Source organism: Drosophila innubila (genome assembly GCF_004354385.1).
Source record: "Drosophila innubila isolate TH190305 chromosome 2L unlocalized genomic scaffold, UK_Dinn_1.0 4_B_2L, whole genome shotgun sequence".
NCBI classification, from domain to species: Eukaryota; Metazoa; Arthropoda; class Insecta; order Diptera; family Drosophilidae; genus Drosophila; species Drosophila innubila.
The window spans coordinates 6,815,190-6,828,834 of NW_022995372.1; the positions used below are offsets into that span (position 1 = coordinate 6,815,190).

The 13,645-nt window shown below is 34.7% G+C and overlaps 1 protein-coding gene and 4 non-coding genes across 9 annotated transcripts in view; 3 read left to right on the plus strand and 2 right to left on the minus strand.

Annotated features, from left to right (window-relative positions):
- The window catches only part of LOC117779518 (serine-rich adhesin for platelets), a 73,298-nt gene that overhangs the window by 27,821 nt on the left and 31,832 nt on the right, over window positions 1-13,645 (minus strand). For 2 of the 5 annotated variants that reach the window (XM_034615738.1, XM_034615737.1), the window contains exons 3-4: window positions 6,151-6,285; window positions 495-677 (exon numbers count right to left, since the gene is read on the minus strand). In XM_034615738.1, coding sequence (XP_034471629.1) covers window positions 495-677; window positions 6,151-6,285 — 318 coding nt within the window. Of the gene's footprint in view, window positions 1-494; window positions 678-1,012; window positions 1,106-6,150; window positions 6,286-8,136; window positions 8,725-13,645 lie in introns of those variants that run through there. The other 3 variants (XM_034615739.1, XM_034615741.1, XM_034615742.1) reach the window with 3 other exon arrangements.
- On the plus strand, window positions 2,653-2,723 carry Trnag-gcc. The gene has a single exon. It is a non-coding gene; the product is annotated as a tRNA-Gly (tRNA).
- Window positions 3,023-3,093, plus strand: Trnag-gcc. Its single transcript has one exon. It is a non-coding gene; the product is annotated as a tRNA-Gly (tRNA).
- Window positions 3,486-3,556, plus strand: Trnag-gcc. Its single transcript has one exon. It is a non-coding gene; the product is annotated as a tRNA-Gly (tRNA).
- On the minus strand, window positions 4,041-4,111 carry Trnag-gcc. Its single transcript has one exon. It is a non-coding gene; the product is annotated as a tRNA-Gly (tRNA).

Consider the following 13,645-nt stretch of genomic DNA (forward strand, 5'->3'; position numbering starts at 1 on the left):
TTTTCATAGCATTTTTAAATTCAATTTAACAGGGTATTCAAACCTGGGGGGAATATTATTCACACGCCACTGTTGTCATGTAAGTTGTATCTGCCTCTGAGCAGATTCCTCCCCAAAGGCTAATTAGTGGCATTAATATTAATAAGAAAAGTTGCGCTACTTGAACCAAAAACTTGACAGCCGTAAAATGCCCCCAGGAGCTTTATTTGTATGTGTGCAAAGGTGTATTGGTATGAGTGGCAAAGTTTTCAACAATTTGCGCAACTCTACCAAATGTTTTGCGGTGCAACCAGTTCTCAAACAAAAGTCAATACACGAAATCCAATTGGTTTTGAACATTTACTATGCTTTCACATCGAATGAAACACGAAAATCACAAAAACAATTCAAAATCGCGGAGGGCGACAAACGAATGACTCAATTCATTGTGTGAATAATGCTACCATTTATTTTTAATAATTATTTTGATTATTTAAAATTATTTTGCAACTTACCTTCTGTAATATTACTATCCAAAGGCTTTGAGCAGTTTTTAATTGTTGCACTACTTTTAACATTTTGTTGTTGTTGCTGTTTGTTCTGTGGAGTTTGTTGAGATGCCTTCGCGGCGCCTTTGGTGATCGAGGAGCTAGTACTAATTGATGTTGTTGACGGCGAGTTGCTATTTAGACGTTTTTCTGCAATAAGGAGACAGAAGTTAAAAAGATTTAGAAAGAGATTAGACTAGAAAGAACTGTTTGACAAATCGGCTTAAAATAAAAATAAATCGAGACTCATTTAAATATAACAGATTCCACCGATTCGGTAACTATACCAAACTATTATGCCATTATCAATCTAGCTGCCTTTAATTCCACCCCATTTTTATAATAGAATAAGAAAAAAAGGTTGCATACTTTTAGGCTGCCCACTAAAATTACCGCAGCTAATGAGATAAGTATAAATAATTTAAATATATATCAATTAAACGAATTATTTCTTTGATATTTTTTTTAATTTACTAATAACTTACGATAATAATAAATTTTACGCTTACTGTAGACATCACTTTTAGCTGTTTTATTCCATCCAAAAAATTTTAATAAAACACTTCCCCAGCCCATCTTTTAGTGAGGTTAGAATTACTAGAGTACTGTACAAGGCTAAAAAAATATAAAATTTGTGCGAAAGAAATATATTTTGTTAGCATGTGCACTAATGCCTGCTCTGTTTGTTATGTTGTGTTTGTTTTACTTATTTCATAACAAACTATTCGCTTACTTTTCTTTGGTGCCTATCAATGCACTGGCAGGGAGCGCAGCAAAAACAGCAACACCTTGTCATACAAATTTCATAAACCAGTTTTTGACATTTCAGAACAACTGCACAAAAAATACAAAGCACAAAAAACAAAGAAAATAAAAATCATAAGCAAAAAAACACCTGTTGCTGTTGCTCTGAAGAGAGATTGAACTGCATGCCGGCACAAGCAACAACAGTAAGTGCGTAGGTGCATGCAGTATCATCGAACAGTCAAGCAGTGAACGATGTTGCGGCAGCATGTTGCCAAGCTGCGATCAGAGAGTGAAGAGTTACAAGCAGAGCCCCCTAATGACAAGCAGTACAGATTGTTGCAGTGCAACATGTTGCCAAACAGTACGTAAACTAACAAAGAGTAAAGTGTTGTATGCGCTCTCTTTACAGACAGGTTTCCTTACCAAATAATTAGCATGATTAAGTTTTGTTTGCCTAAGAAGGGTTGGAGGGGGGAGCAGCTGATTTTCTGACCTCATGCCTGCAAGCCGTGTGGATGTCGATTATCTGGGCATTGTTTCGGTATTGCTTTGTATTTTTTTAGTTAATTTGCGAGTGCACGACAAAAAGTTGTCGCTTGTTGTTCAATGCTAACAGCAATGCAACAACAGCAAGGTAGAAGATTGAGAGTGGGAGAGGTTGAAGAGAACAGAGCCAGAAGCCATAAATGGCTAGTACAAGTCTAGGCAGCACCGCAAAGCCGCCAAAAACAGACAAAACAAACAGAAGTTGCAATGTTGCGGCCAATGTCAACTGAGGCGGCGCTTAAAACAACTTCAAGGCAAACAAGAGTGCTTGCAACAACAAGGCAAGTTAACAGGAATAAACGACAATAAAATATATATAAAAAAGGGTAATCAATTCAAGTTAAATTGATAAGAAATTAGTTTATCCGGATCTCTTAGTTGCCTTCGGCTGATCAGTGATCAGTGATCACCTGTGTGTAGGTTGCCGCTGAAATCTTAACTTAAAATGTTTGCAAACAAGAAGAGAGGTGACAATATGCCGCTCCATATTTATGCCAATAAATGTTAAGCCAATAAAAATACGTGGGTTAATTCAGAGGCACGTTTAACCACGCGTATGTCCACTGAATATTGAGAGGTGTAATTGCAAAATTACGTTACGATTACGTGAGATTGAAGACGGCAAGGAACCAGCTAATGGGAGTGCTGGCTAAAGACCATGAAGATACAACCACACACACTCTATGATTTATCTATGTAAGCTCCTCTCGCTTCATTGTGCAATTCGCAACAGTTAAATGTTTTGACCAGCGATCGCTCCAAACGAGTTGGAAGACTATGAAAAAGTTGCAAAAGTTGCATTTGTCTGCTGATTTTAGCATCATCTTCACAAGCATCGGTGGTTCAGTGGTAGAATGCTCGCCTGCCACGCGGGCGGCCCGGGTTCGATTCCCGGCCGATGCAATTAATTTTATTTTAATTTCAAAATTACTAAAGCTTTGGAAATAAACTTATTTTACCTTTTTTGTTTCAAAACAAATGAAAGTCGGCAAGAACAGATTCAATTAGACAAATAAAAAAGAAAAAAAAAACCTTTATTCAAGAAATAAAAGGTATTGAAGAATTTTAACTGAATGCAACGAAATATTTACTAATAAAATTAAGTGATAAAAATTTTGTTGTTGGACTATATTCGAAATATAATTTTTTCTATGTGTTACACTTCATTAATCATCGGCTATTTTGAAACCCTCAATATAAGAGCATCGGTGGTTCAGTGGTAGAATGCTCGCCTGCCACGCGGGCGGCCCGGGTTCGATTCCCGGCCGATGCAAATTACTTTTTTATTTTATTTTTATTTAAACTATAATAAACTTTGTTAATCCTTTTCTGCATCATGTACAGTTTAAAAGAAATAAATGGGGGAAAAAATTTTAATTATACAATAAATAAAAGGAGTTATAGAACCTTGATTTTGATTCAACTTAATACACAAATTTAAATGATTGGCAAATTCTAATTATATACACGTATTAAGTGGTAGAGGAATTGACACCGACACCATTAACAATTTAGTGAATGCAGTTTATTCTATTTCTAATGAAAATTAAATTTTAACACGTTTCATTAGAATTTGGTAGATATTTTAACTTTGAACAATTTAATGTCACACTTATTTTTCACACTCTATTAATGATCGACTTTTTTGACCCGATAAGTATAAGAGCATCGGTGGTTCAGTGGTAGAATGCTCGCCTGCCACGCGGGCGGCCCGGGTTCGATTCCCGGCCGATGCAAAAACAATTTTTTTTTACTTTTTTATTCCCTACATTTCAACGATTTTTCCAAAACTGAGATACATATGCTTGAACTTTAATTGTTGTAAATTGCAAAAGAAGAATTAGCAATGGAGGCCATTGCGTGATGGTAAGACAAACAATAGGTAAAAAGCTTTGTTGCTCTCAAGATAATTTGCATATGCAAAACACGTTTCTCCATAGTCTTTTTCAGCATTCATGTGCAAATAACTGGAAAAGCATGCGCGATAGTGCGGTTAAATTAAATTTAGTCTGCCTCACTTGTGGTTGTATTAGTTAAGACAGAATGTCCAAAGGAGGCGACTTCTGAGCAATTTAAGCTTGACGACAGCAAAAACAAATCAAGCAACACAATGGATTTCCCTATTAAAAGTTATTTATGCGAACTCGCGAGTGCTCACAAAGAGCTGATTAAGAAACCAACAAATAGGATATAAATAATTTAAAAATAAAATAGTAGAGATGCATCGGCCGGGAATCGAACCCGGGCCGCCCGCGTGGCAGGCGAGCATTCTACCACTGAACCACCGATGCTTGTGCTAAGATCCAAGCGAATCTCAAACTGTTGGCAAAGCAGAAAGAGTTAAAACTGGTTAAACTTGAATCATCGATCGAAAATTTAAGTATAAGCACGTATAAGCTTAAAGACTGCATATCACTGAATAAATCTATATGTATAAAATTGCTTGTATTATTTATAAATTTAAAAGTAGGGAAAAAAAGAAAAGCATTTGCTGAAGATACGAGAGTGAAAATAATTGTGTAATGCCTCCGAATATTAATGGAAAATGAAGCAAGAGCTTTCAAAGAGCTTATTCCAATTGACTTGTGCTATTTTACCCAGGCCACGGCAAGTGTGAAAGGAAATATGAAATATGACAACAGACTCAAAAATTAGATATTCTTCTTCTTAATTGGAAATCATTTGAAATTTTTTTACATTATTAAAAAGGCATCTGTAGATTTTTCAAAATACATATGTATTCAATGCTTTGCGAATTATAATAAAATTAAATATACAAACTTTATAAATAAGGAATATAAAAAAAATGATATGAAAATTTGCAAATAAATTTTTTTAAGCCGCTTAAAGTACACATAAAATATGATTCAGTCAGGGAAACTAAATTGGTTCAAAATCTCAAACTAAACTAAGATTACTAACAGGAGATTAATTTAATTAAGTGTACTAACTAATTACTTTTATTTAAAATAGAAGCAAAGATTTCTTAAAATTTTCTCTACCCTTCAATATTTGATATATGTATATTAAATAACTTATTAAAAAAAAAACTTTGCACAATTCCAGAAATCCACAACTTTACTCAACATTCTTTGTTTTTACAGACATTTTTGTCGATTAAGGCGTAAAAAATACGCAAAAAGAAACCAACTAATGACTGACATCAGCAGCTGTCTCAATTTTGATGCTAATTCCCAAACTTGAGTCCACTCCCAAAATCGACGAAAGAGTTGCCAAAAAGCGAGAGCAACAAACGAATCCGTTTGCCATTGACACGTTCTCTGTCAACTTGATAGGGGTCTGTTAAAGATACATAGTATGTTATGTATATATATTTGTATCTGTAGCTGCAGTCCTAAGTATATCGGCAGAGGGATGACTCACTTTAGCACAGTTGGCAGTGAGTCATAGCATGGCCAATTCGTGTTCCAGCCCATTTCGCACAGATTTCATCTGGCGACGCAGCTTGGCCAAGTCAATTGTTAGCCCAATTTGGGCCATGCTGCAGTCTCTCAGTCTCAGCTGGGCCAAAACCGGCCATTCGCAGTGGTATACCCCATTGTTGGATCCCAGCGGGATCTAACGGCCACTGTGCTTCATTAGCCACGCCCCCAATGGCTGGCAATGCTTTAGAAGTCGCAGTATGTGCAAATCATTCGAGGGCATGACCCCAAAAACAAGTTGTATATCATCATTCACCTGAGCGCAATGATTACGCAATTTACCAACAATTTCAAAAAAATAAAAGCAAAGTTGAAGTTGAAGCTCAAGCCAAGGGCGTCTGAAGTGCTGGTGGAGTGTAGTTTTCATTTCGCTAATAAAAAGGTAGGGTCTATTGAAGTAATCTGATACTTAATTCTCTTGAAATAAAGCCAAGACGAAGAAGAGTTAATTTTTTTGAGTACCAGTTATCTAAAAAAAATTAAATTCCGATTTTCTCAATGGATAAATTCTTTATAGAAAGTGTATCAATTTTGCGATAACTCGATAATGCCATTTATCCAACAATCTATACTATGCTATCAACGACAGTAATAGTTCAATTGATAGGTATCAAAAGTTGATGATCACAAATATTTAAGTTTTTATTGAATTATTTCTTGTCTAATTATGTTATCTACTATTGTTAATTATCAGTTTATTATAGTAACAATTTTTAATAAATGTATCGTGTTATTAGAATAACACGATTAAAGGTATTGATTAAAGGTATTGATTAGCTCCAAATATTTAATATGCAGAGAAAATTTTTAAAATTCCTCACATTAATGCCACTGAAGACGAGAATTAATTTCAGAGGAAAGGGAAGGAATAAAAAGAGAGTACTTACGAATCGCTGTGGGCGTTGGCGTTGTCGATTTGTTGCGCGTCGATTGTCCCTTGGCGGTCTGTTGGGTCTTTGGGGGCGGTCCCAGATCGGTTGGTGATATGCTCAAATTGCGAACATCACGCTTCTTGGCAGCTCCTGCAAAACACACATACAAAACAAATGCGGCAAGTGAGTTAAAAATGACAAGTTATCGAAACACGAAATGGGATATTTAATTTATGCATGAACACGTTGCTTTCGTTTTGTCTTTGCGGCATTCCATTTCCCCGCTCCTTCTCAAACAGAGAAACCAACGCATGCATTTCAAATTTCAAAATGCTGCCCCCATCATCATATATCTCTCTCTCTCTCTCTCTCTCTCTCTCTCTCCCAATGCTCTTCGGGGGCATTGCTGTTTGCGTTTCAAAGTTTGTCGATTAAAACAAAGCACTTGCATATAATTGAAGTGCCTCCCCTCGCAACGCCTTTTCCCCTTTCCATTCTTCTCTTCTCATTCCATCTGTCTACAACACCAGAAAACGTGGGAGAAAAAAAGAAAAGGGTGAAATTATATTATATTATGCGAGTACATGCAGCAGCCGACAGGGGGCGCAGTAATAAAAACATAATGTACACAAAGCATTATGGAAAGAACCCCAGACATGGACAGACCAACAAATAAGACAGATCTAGGAGATATTATAACGTAATCGCATTTAAGTGCTTCACAGCTTGAAAAAATTTAAATTTGTTCTCCTTAAAAAGTAATTTTTTTTTTAAATACAATTATTTAATTATTTAATTTAAGCTATTTGTTTTCAATGAGTTCTCTCTGTTGCAACAACGTGTTAAAAGATGTCTACATGTTGTTGCAACAAAGGAAGCTGCAACAAGTAAAAAAAAACAACTACAGAAAATGCAGCGGTTTGCACAGCTGCATGTAAATCTAATAAATTTTATTTTTAGCTGTCGGCTAATTACACTGAAACTCTAACTTGGACTCCAACTGAACCACAGAGCAAAGTTGCACGTCGCTTTTGTGCGGCGGTGGCTTTGGTGAATTGCAACAATATTTTTATCAGCATGCAAATATGTTCCCCCCTCTCTCTTAATCTCTCTTTGTCCTCACCTAACTGCATAGTCGCATAATCCCAAAGGGGCTTATCAAAAAAGAAGTCACAGCACGCAAAAATGTTTGTGTCAACGCAATTCAGTTGAATAAGCTGAATGCTAATTCTCTGCACTTCTCCCTACCGAAGATGAAAAAAATTTTATATGCATTACAGTTTTTTTTAGGTAAACCACATCGTATTGTACAAGCAGAACCGTGCAATAAGTGAATGTGGAGCAAGCACAGCTGACACAAGAAGCAAATGGATGGCATTAAACTTTAAAGTAAAGTTCATATTGTAATAGAACTTTACTAGTTCAATAAATGGTAATGAATTTTTAAATCATATCAGTGCATTTTTTGTTTTTTAAATTCAAAATTCAATACAATTACTTTTAAATTCAAAAAAATTTAAATGTATTTTATAAAGTTTATAGCTACTCCAATAATAAAAGTATATATTTTACGTTGATAAATATCTGTCATTTATTTTACAATGAAATATGTAATTAAAAATTATAAAAATGTGTTTAAAAATATTATAGCACATAAAAAAGTTTTTGATCTTAATATGATCGTATGGATGACGTTTAATTAAAGCTCTCACGAGATTAGCAAATATTTTATTAAACTGTTTTTCATTTTTTTGCCACGACAGTTTTTTTTTTTTTGGCATTATTTTTATGTAGAACAAGCAAATTGAGTAATATTCTCAGAGCCTCGTAAACCGTGTGAGCTTGGCTTTAAATTTGAAATTCATCGCTGGTTATTATAACACATGTCATATTTGTCTTGATCAGTGTGATCTCGTCTATTGTGTGGGTGTGGGTGGATTATAATCAGCATAATAATCCACAATCATTCACACCCATTATTGTGGTGATCAGTTCACTTACCTTTTGTCACGCCTTTCGTACGTTTGCCAAAGCTTCCAAATCTCTCCCGTTCGATCATTTGGCTGTGAATGTAGCGCTCGGAATACGAACGCGACAATTTCTCCTTGGAGCTATGGGCACCCATTTTGTCGATGGGTTAGTTATACTTGATGGATACGTGTGTATATATTTATAACGACTAGATTGTTGTCGTAGTTTCACTTTCGCACACACAAAGAGAGAGGAACGATCTCCTATCCCCCTCTTTTCCCTCTCTACTCTCGCTCTCAGTGATCGACACCCGCGCAGGAGACTTTAATTTGATGTTGTCGTTGACAATTGATGTTTGATGGCATTTTTCTTTTTTTTAAGTCTTTTTTTTTTTTTTTGCTGCAGTTTTTTGAGCTTATAAATAGTTTGACATTTTGATTGGCAAAGTTGGTTTTGTTATTTGTTTTTTATTTCAATTTATTTTCATCTTTTGCGGCAACTGCAATTGACATTAGCATTCGCATTAAATTATAGATTTTTGTCACATTTCATAACCGTTAATTGCGCCCATCAACGATTCAATTAGTCGCCTCATTTATTGGGCCAAAAGTGTGCACTCAAGCATGCTTTTCCGCAAATTGTAAATTAAGTTCTTATGTAAAAGATACCTTGCTTTTACAAATATTTTAGATAACACCATTACTTCACAATTTCCATATATTCTTTCTCTTGGTTGCTATTTGCTACTCTTGCTTAGCCGTCTTGGTCCTTTTCGTCAGTTACTACAGACACCTTACTTTTAAGAACTCTTACCCACATACCTTTCATGGATCTGCTCTGAACTCCTACTCTCTTTTCATTGTTAATAAAATAATATTCAAAGTTTTTAGTTCACTTAGTAATTTACCATAAGTTGATTTCTTGTATGAAATAAGCTTTTGTTCTTACAAATATCATTAACAAGCTAATTAATTAATTGTTTTATTAACTTGTATACAACAAATTTGAATTCATTACGTTCTGCAGCTGCAGTCCAAACGCAAATTCTCAAATTTTATTGTTATAATTTTCAAATTGGAACACTATGTCATATGGCTGTCATAGAAACGATCCGCCAAGTAGTCCATAGTCTACCCCGGGACCAGGCTTTTTTTTAAAGGAATTTCGCAACAAAATATCGTGCGAGACTCTTGATAAATTGCCGCAGCACGAAGAGCTGGCCTCAATTTTGACTCAGCCACTCGGCAGACGGTCTCGTCTGGCAGGTGCAACCCTCCGAAGAAAAAAAGTAGAGAAAAATCTATTGCAAAAGCCCGAAATAAATCTTCGTAGCGCCGTGGAAAAAAGAGAAAAAACTTGGGAGCAGAATTTGTGCTTCGTTGACAGCTCTGAATGTCATCATAAGTTATAAGCAAAATCGCTAGGAGCTAAATGCAAACCGAAGAAGCGAAACGAGTTGACAAATTGCTTGCCAGCATTTCAATGCTTTCAAATATTTGGAACAAAAAAAAAAACAGACAAGAACAACACAACAGCTGAAGAAGAACCCGTTGATAATTTCCCCTTAGCCAAGTTGTAAAAAAAAATGGGCAAAAAGAAGGGAAATTCACGATTGTACGTTGCAACGTGTGTCAAACGAAGCGCAACCTCATTGCTATAAATAGCATGAGAGTTCTCTTTATAACTACTGCAGCGAGGGAAGTTCGTAAAGATTGTGACTCACAAAAGCGCAAAGGTGGCAGTAAGTAAAGTAACACTATTAAAAGGTCAATTTTCTTAGTTAAATTTTAATAAAATTCTGAAAGAAAAATCTATTAAAGAAACAAAATAAAAAAAATTTTTTTTTTTAGAAGAAACTGAAGAAAGTTGTTTCTGATTCTATTTCCACAAGAAATTGGCAATTTTGTCATATTATATTTACTCATTATTATTGAAATATGCATATTATTTAATTACTATAGTTTTATTTTTATTTTATTTATTTATGACAAAATTCTAAATGAAATTTAAAATAATATTAAAAATGAAGATTTAAATTTATTACAGTTAGTTCAAAGACCTGTTGAATTTTTTTTTTTAATCAGCCCTCGCTTTGATTGTGAGTGAGTCGACAGCCCTGCAAATGTCATTTCGGCCAGACCAAACTATAATTAGCCACCTTTTTGTGTTGTTGAAAGGTGTTCGGACTCCGGATGAAGAGCAAGACTAAGACAATTGACATGTAGGGGGAAATGTCGTTTCGGGGTCTAAATTTGGAGTCAGTCAATTGGAAAACTTTAGAGCATAATTCACATGCTCGGCACATGATTGAACAGGCAGCAGCAGCAACATCAAGAGTAACAACAGCAACAACTGATTTCAAATGCCGGAAGTTTTTCAACTAAAAGCGGAAGTTGTGGGCCATTCTCAAGGGCATTTTCTTATTTTTGTTGTTGTAGTTGTTGTGTATTGATGTTGTTGTTGTAATTCATTTGCACCCTCTGTGTCTGCCAAGCGGAGAGTTTGCGGCAATGGCTGCGGGTCCATTTAATTTAATATGCAAAAATTGAATTTGACTTTTAATTAAAAGTTGCCTCATGGCGTGGGCGATTCTCCGCGCTTTTTTCCAACGTTTTTCCTCAGGTGAGAGCAAGACAACAACAACTGCTGGCAAGTTGGTAGACAGGCAAAAAAAAAAGCAATTAATTGAGCGAGAGAGGTGGCAGAAAATAAGGTAGAGAAAGGTAGAGTGCACAGGGTGCAAGTGGCAAGTGGCAACAGCGACACAGATGAGCTTAAATATGCATAATTCAGGGGCAAATGTGGCAACTGTGGCAAGTGCAAAGCTGTTGAGACAATTTGCACACAAAAAGTAACCAAGCCAACGGAATTAATAGAGCGAAAAAAGCAACAGAAACCACAGCAGCATTAGGATCAAAAGGTTCTGAGAATGGGAGGGTTAAATAATGAGAGAGATACAGAGTGAAAAAACAACTAAAGTAGCATACTATAATATGATATTAAAATGTAATTGTATGTGGCGCAAAAAGTTAACTTTTAAGGGGGTTTAAATAAGTACAGATCTATATTTTATTATTAAAACAGATAAACAGATTTAAACTGGTTTCATTAATTTTTCAAACACTTTTAACCAAGAGTAGAAATCGGCAAATAATTATTATTATGTATAGTATTATAATACATCGAGTTACAAATTTCGAATAAGTGTCAAGAAGGTATAGAAAAATTGACATGAGGGAAAACATTAAATTTTACGGTTTTAATGCACAATTAAAATATATAAATTATATTTTATTAAAATTTTACATTTGTAGCACGGACTTCAAAGTGGCTCTACTTTAGTATATTAAATTTAACTTTTTTTTAATTCACTTTAAATTTATCTGCTTTAACTCAAGTTAATTGGAACATAGAAGTCTTTACAAGGTAATGATTCGTTACTTTTTTTTAGAGATATATAAAATAAATTGAAAAAAAATCTCATAAAAAATTTATAATTTAATGCTGATAAGAAAAAAGAAAGGGAATAATGTGCGTAGATAATACCAAGACAAAATTCAAACTACACATTGGATTACTCAATGGACCAATGGCGTTATGGCCACAACTATTGCAAAGCCATAAAAGACAGTTCAATGAACTCACTGAACTGAACCAACTCAACTGAAATGAACTGAACTAAACTTAACTGAACTGGTCAACTGTTGTCTGGTCTGGCCAATAAAATTAACAATTGCCATGCAAAGGCATTATATCTTTCCTTTTCTTTTTTTTTTTATGTGCCGCACATAAATATAAAAATTGTGCACCATTAAAAACGACATCCAGCAAAGAGTGGATGCGGGGGGGTGCACCCCAGGGGGCAGCAGTTGAGGGGGAGGAGAAAGAGTTAACCATGCTAAACAATCATTAAAACACGAAAATTGCATATGGCGAATTTCGTTGCAGTTTCAATTATTTCAACTGAATTCATACAAAATCAACGAATAAACAACAAAATTTGACTTACAACAAATTTAAGAAATTTTATTTAAAAATGATGTCATTGAAATACTTTTTCCCCAGTTTGCTCCAGTAAAATTTATAAAAACTGCGCAGGGCCAAAGACAAATTTAGATGTTGACATAGATTTGTGTGTCTTTAATACCGTGTAAATATTAAATATGCAGTCGAGGTATATGCTGTCAGAGACTGCAGATGTAAATATTTAAAAAAAAAATATACAAATTCAGGTTATATTTTTGCAAAAATGTCGCATGCCTTTCAGTAAAAATATATATAAAGAAATAAGAAATAAATAGATATATTAAATGAATTAGTGCCCCACTCAGAACTGTATTTATAACTATTGAATATGGTTTTTTTAAAGTTCTCATTGAAACCTGTAATCAGGAATACATAATTTATTTCTCTTATTATTTTATTTCTTTTCATTTCAACTTAGTTAATTTAATTTTTTTTCTTTTCGGTTTATTTTTCTCTTCATATCCAGGGTATATCCCGTCCGATCAAGCTCTATTTTTTGTCTAGCACGTCTAGTTCTGTCTAGCATAGAGAAGGAAATTGCAAATACATACAAAAGGCAAATGCATTCATAATGCAATTTTATTTTTAAATCGTTTGCCTGTCGTTTCGTATATTCCTCCGAGTTCTTCTTCTATGTTGTTGCCTTCTTCTTGGCTTCTGGCACACTTTTTGACTGCTCGCAGGCGAGAGCAAGTGGCGGCAATTTGTTATAAAAATACTCATTTGCATATTAACATGCAACTAGATATTTTTTGACAAAGTGTACGTGTATCTACAACGTCTAGTTGGTCTGTGGTTGTGACTGCAGTTCTTGCCTTATTGGCTGAAAAGATTTTAGGCAAATGTGTGAATTTATTAAGCTAATATTCGCCTAGTTTTGAGTGGACTAAATGATTTGCACACAGTTACAATGGGTGACAACATAAACCTCATTTCTTAAGAGGCCAACTAAGTTGACGACAATACCAAATGTCCGTTTATTTGCTTAATTTTGCGTTAAATCAGGTTGACAACTGGCGAAAACAGAGGAACTAATCATTAAATTCTCAAAAATGTATAGATAAGCACTATAAAATCTCTATCTTTTTGTCACACATTTTATTACTACCACATTCCTTAATAACGTAGGTCAGTTTCCAAATTCTCACACTCCCGGTTCAATGAAGATTTCTATTCGGAAAGAGTTTTCACTTTCTACACAATTATTTGAAGAATCATCCTCACGAAGTTTACTCATAATTTCGTCAGATCTTTGGCATTGCATTTCAACAAATTTTTTTAATTTTTTTGTTGCAAGAGCTAAAGCCACCACCACATCATGACTTTCCAAACTGATCAATGATCTTCGCAGCATCGAAAGCAATTGCCAAAAAAACAAAACAAAGCTTAACCTTAACTCTGGGAATGGTTAATAAAATGTCAATGCCATTTCCCTGCTTTCTATCTATCTGAAGATACAATCAGCTAGTCCAAAAAATTTGAGCAAAAGATGAGAAACTGGTTTCTAAAAATG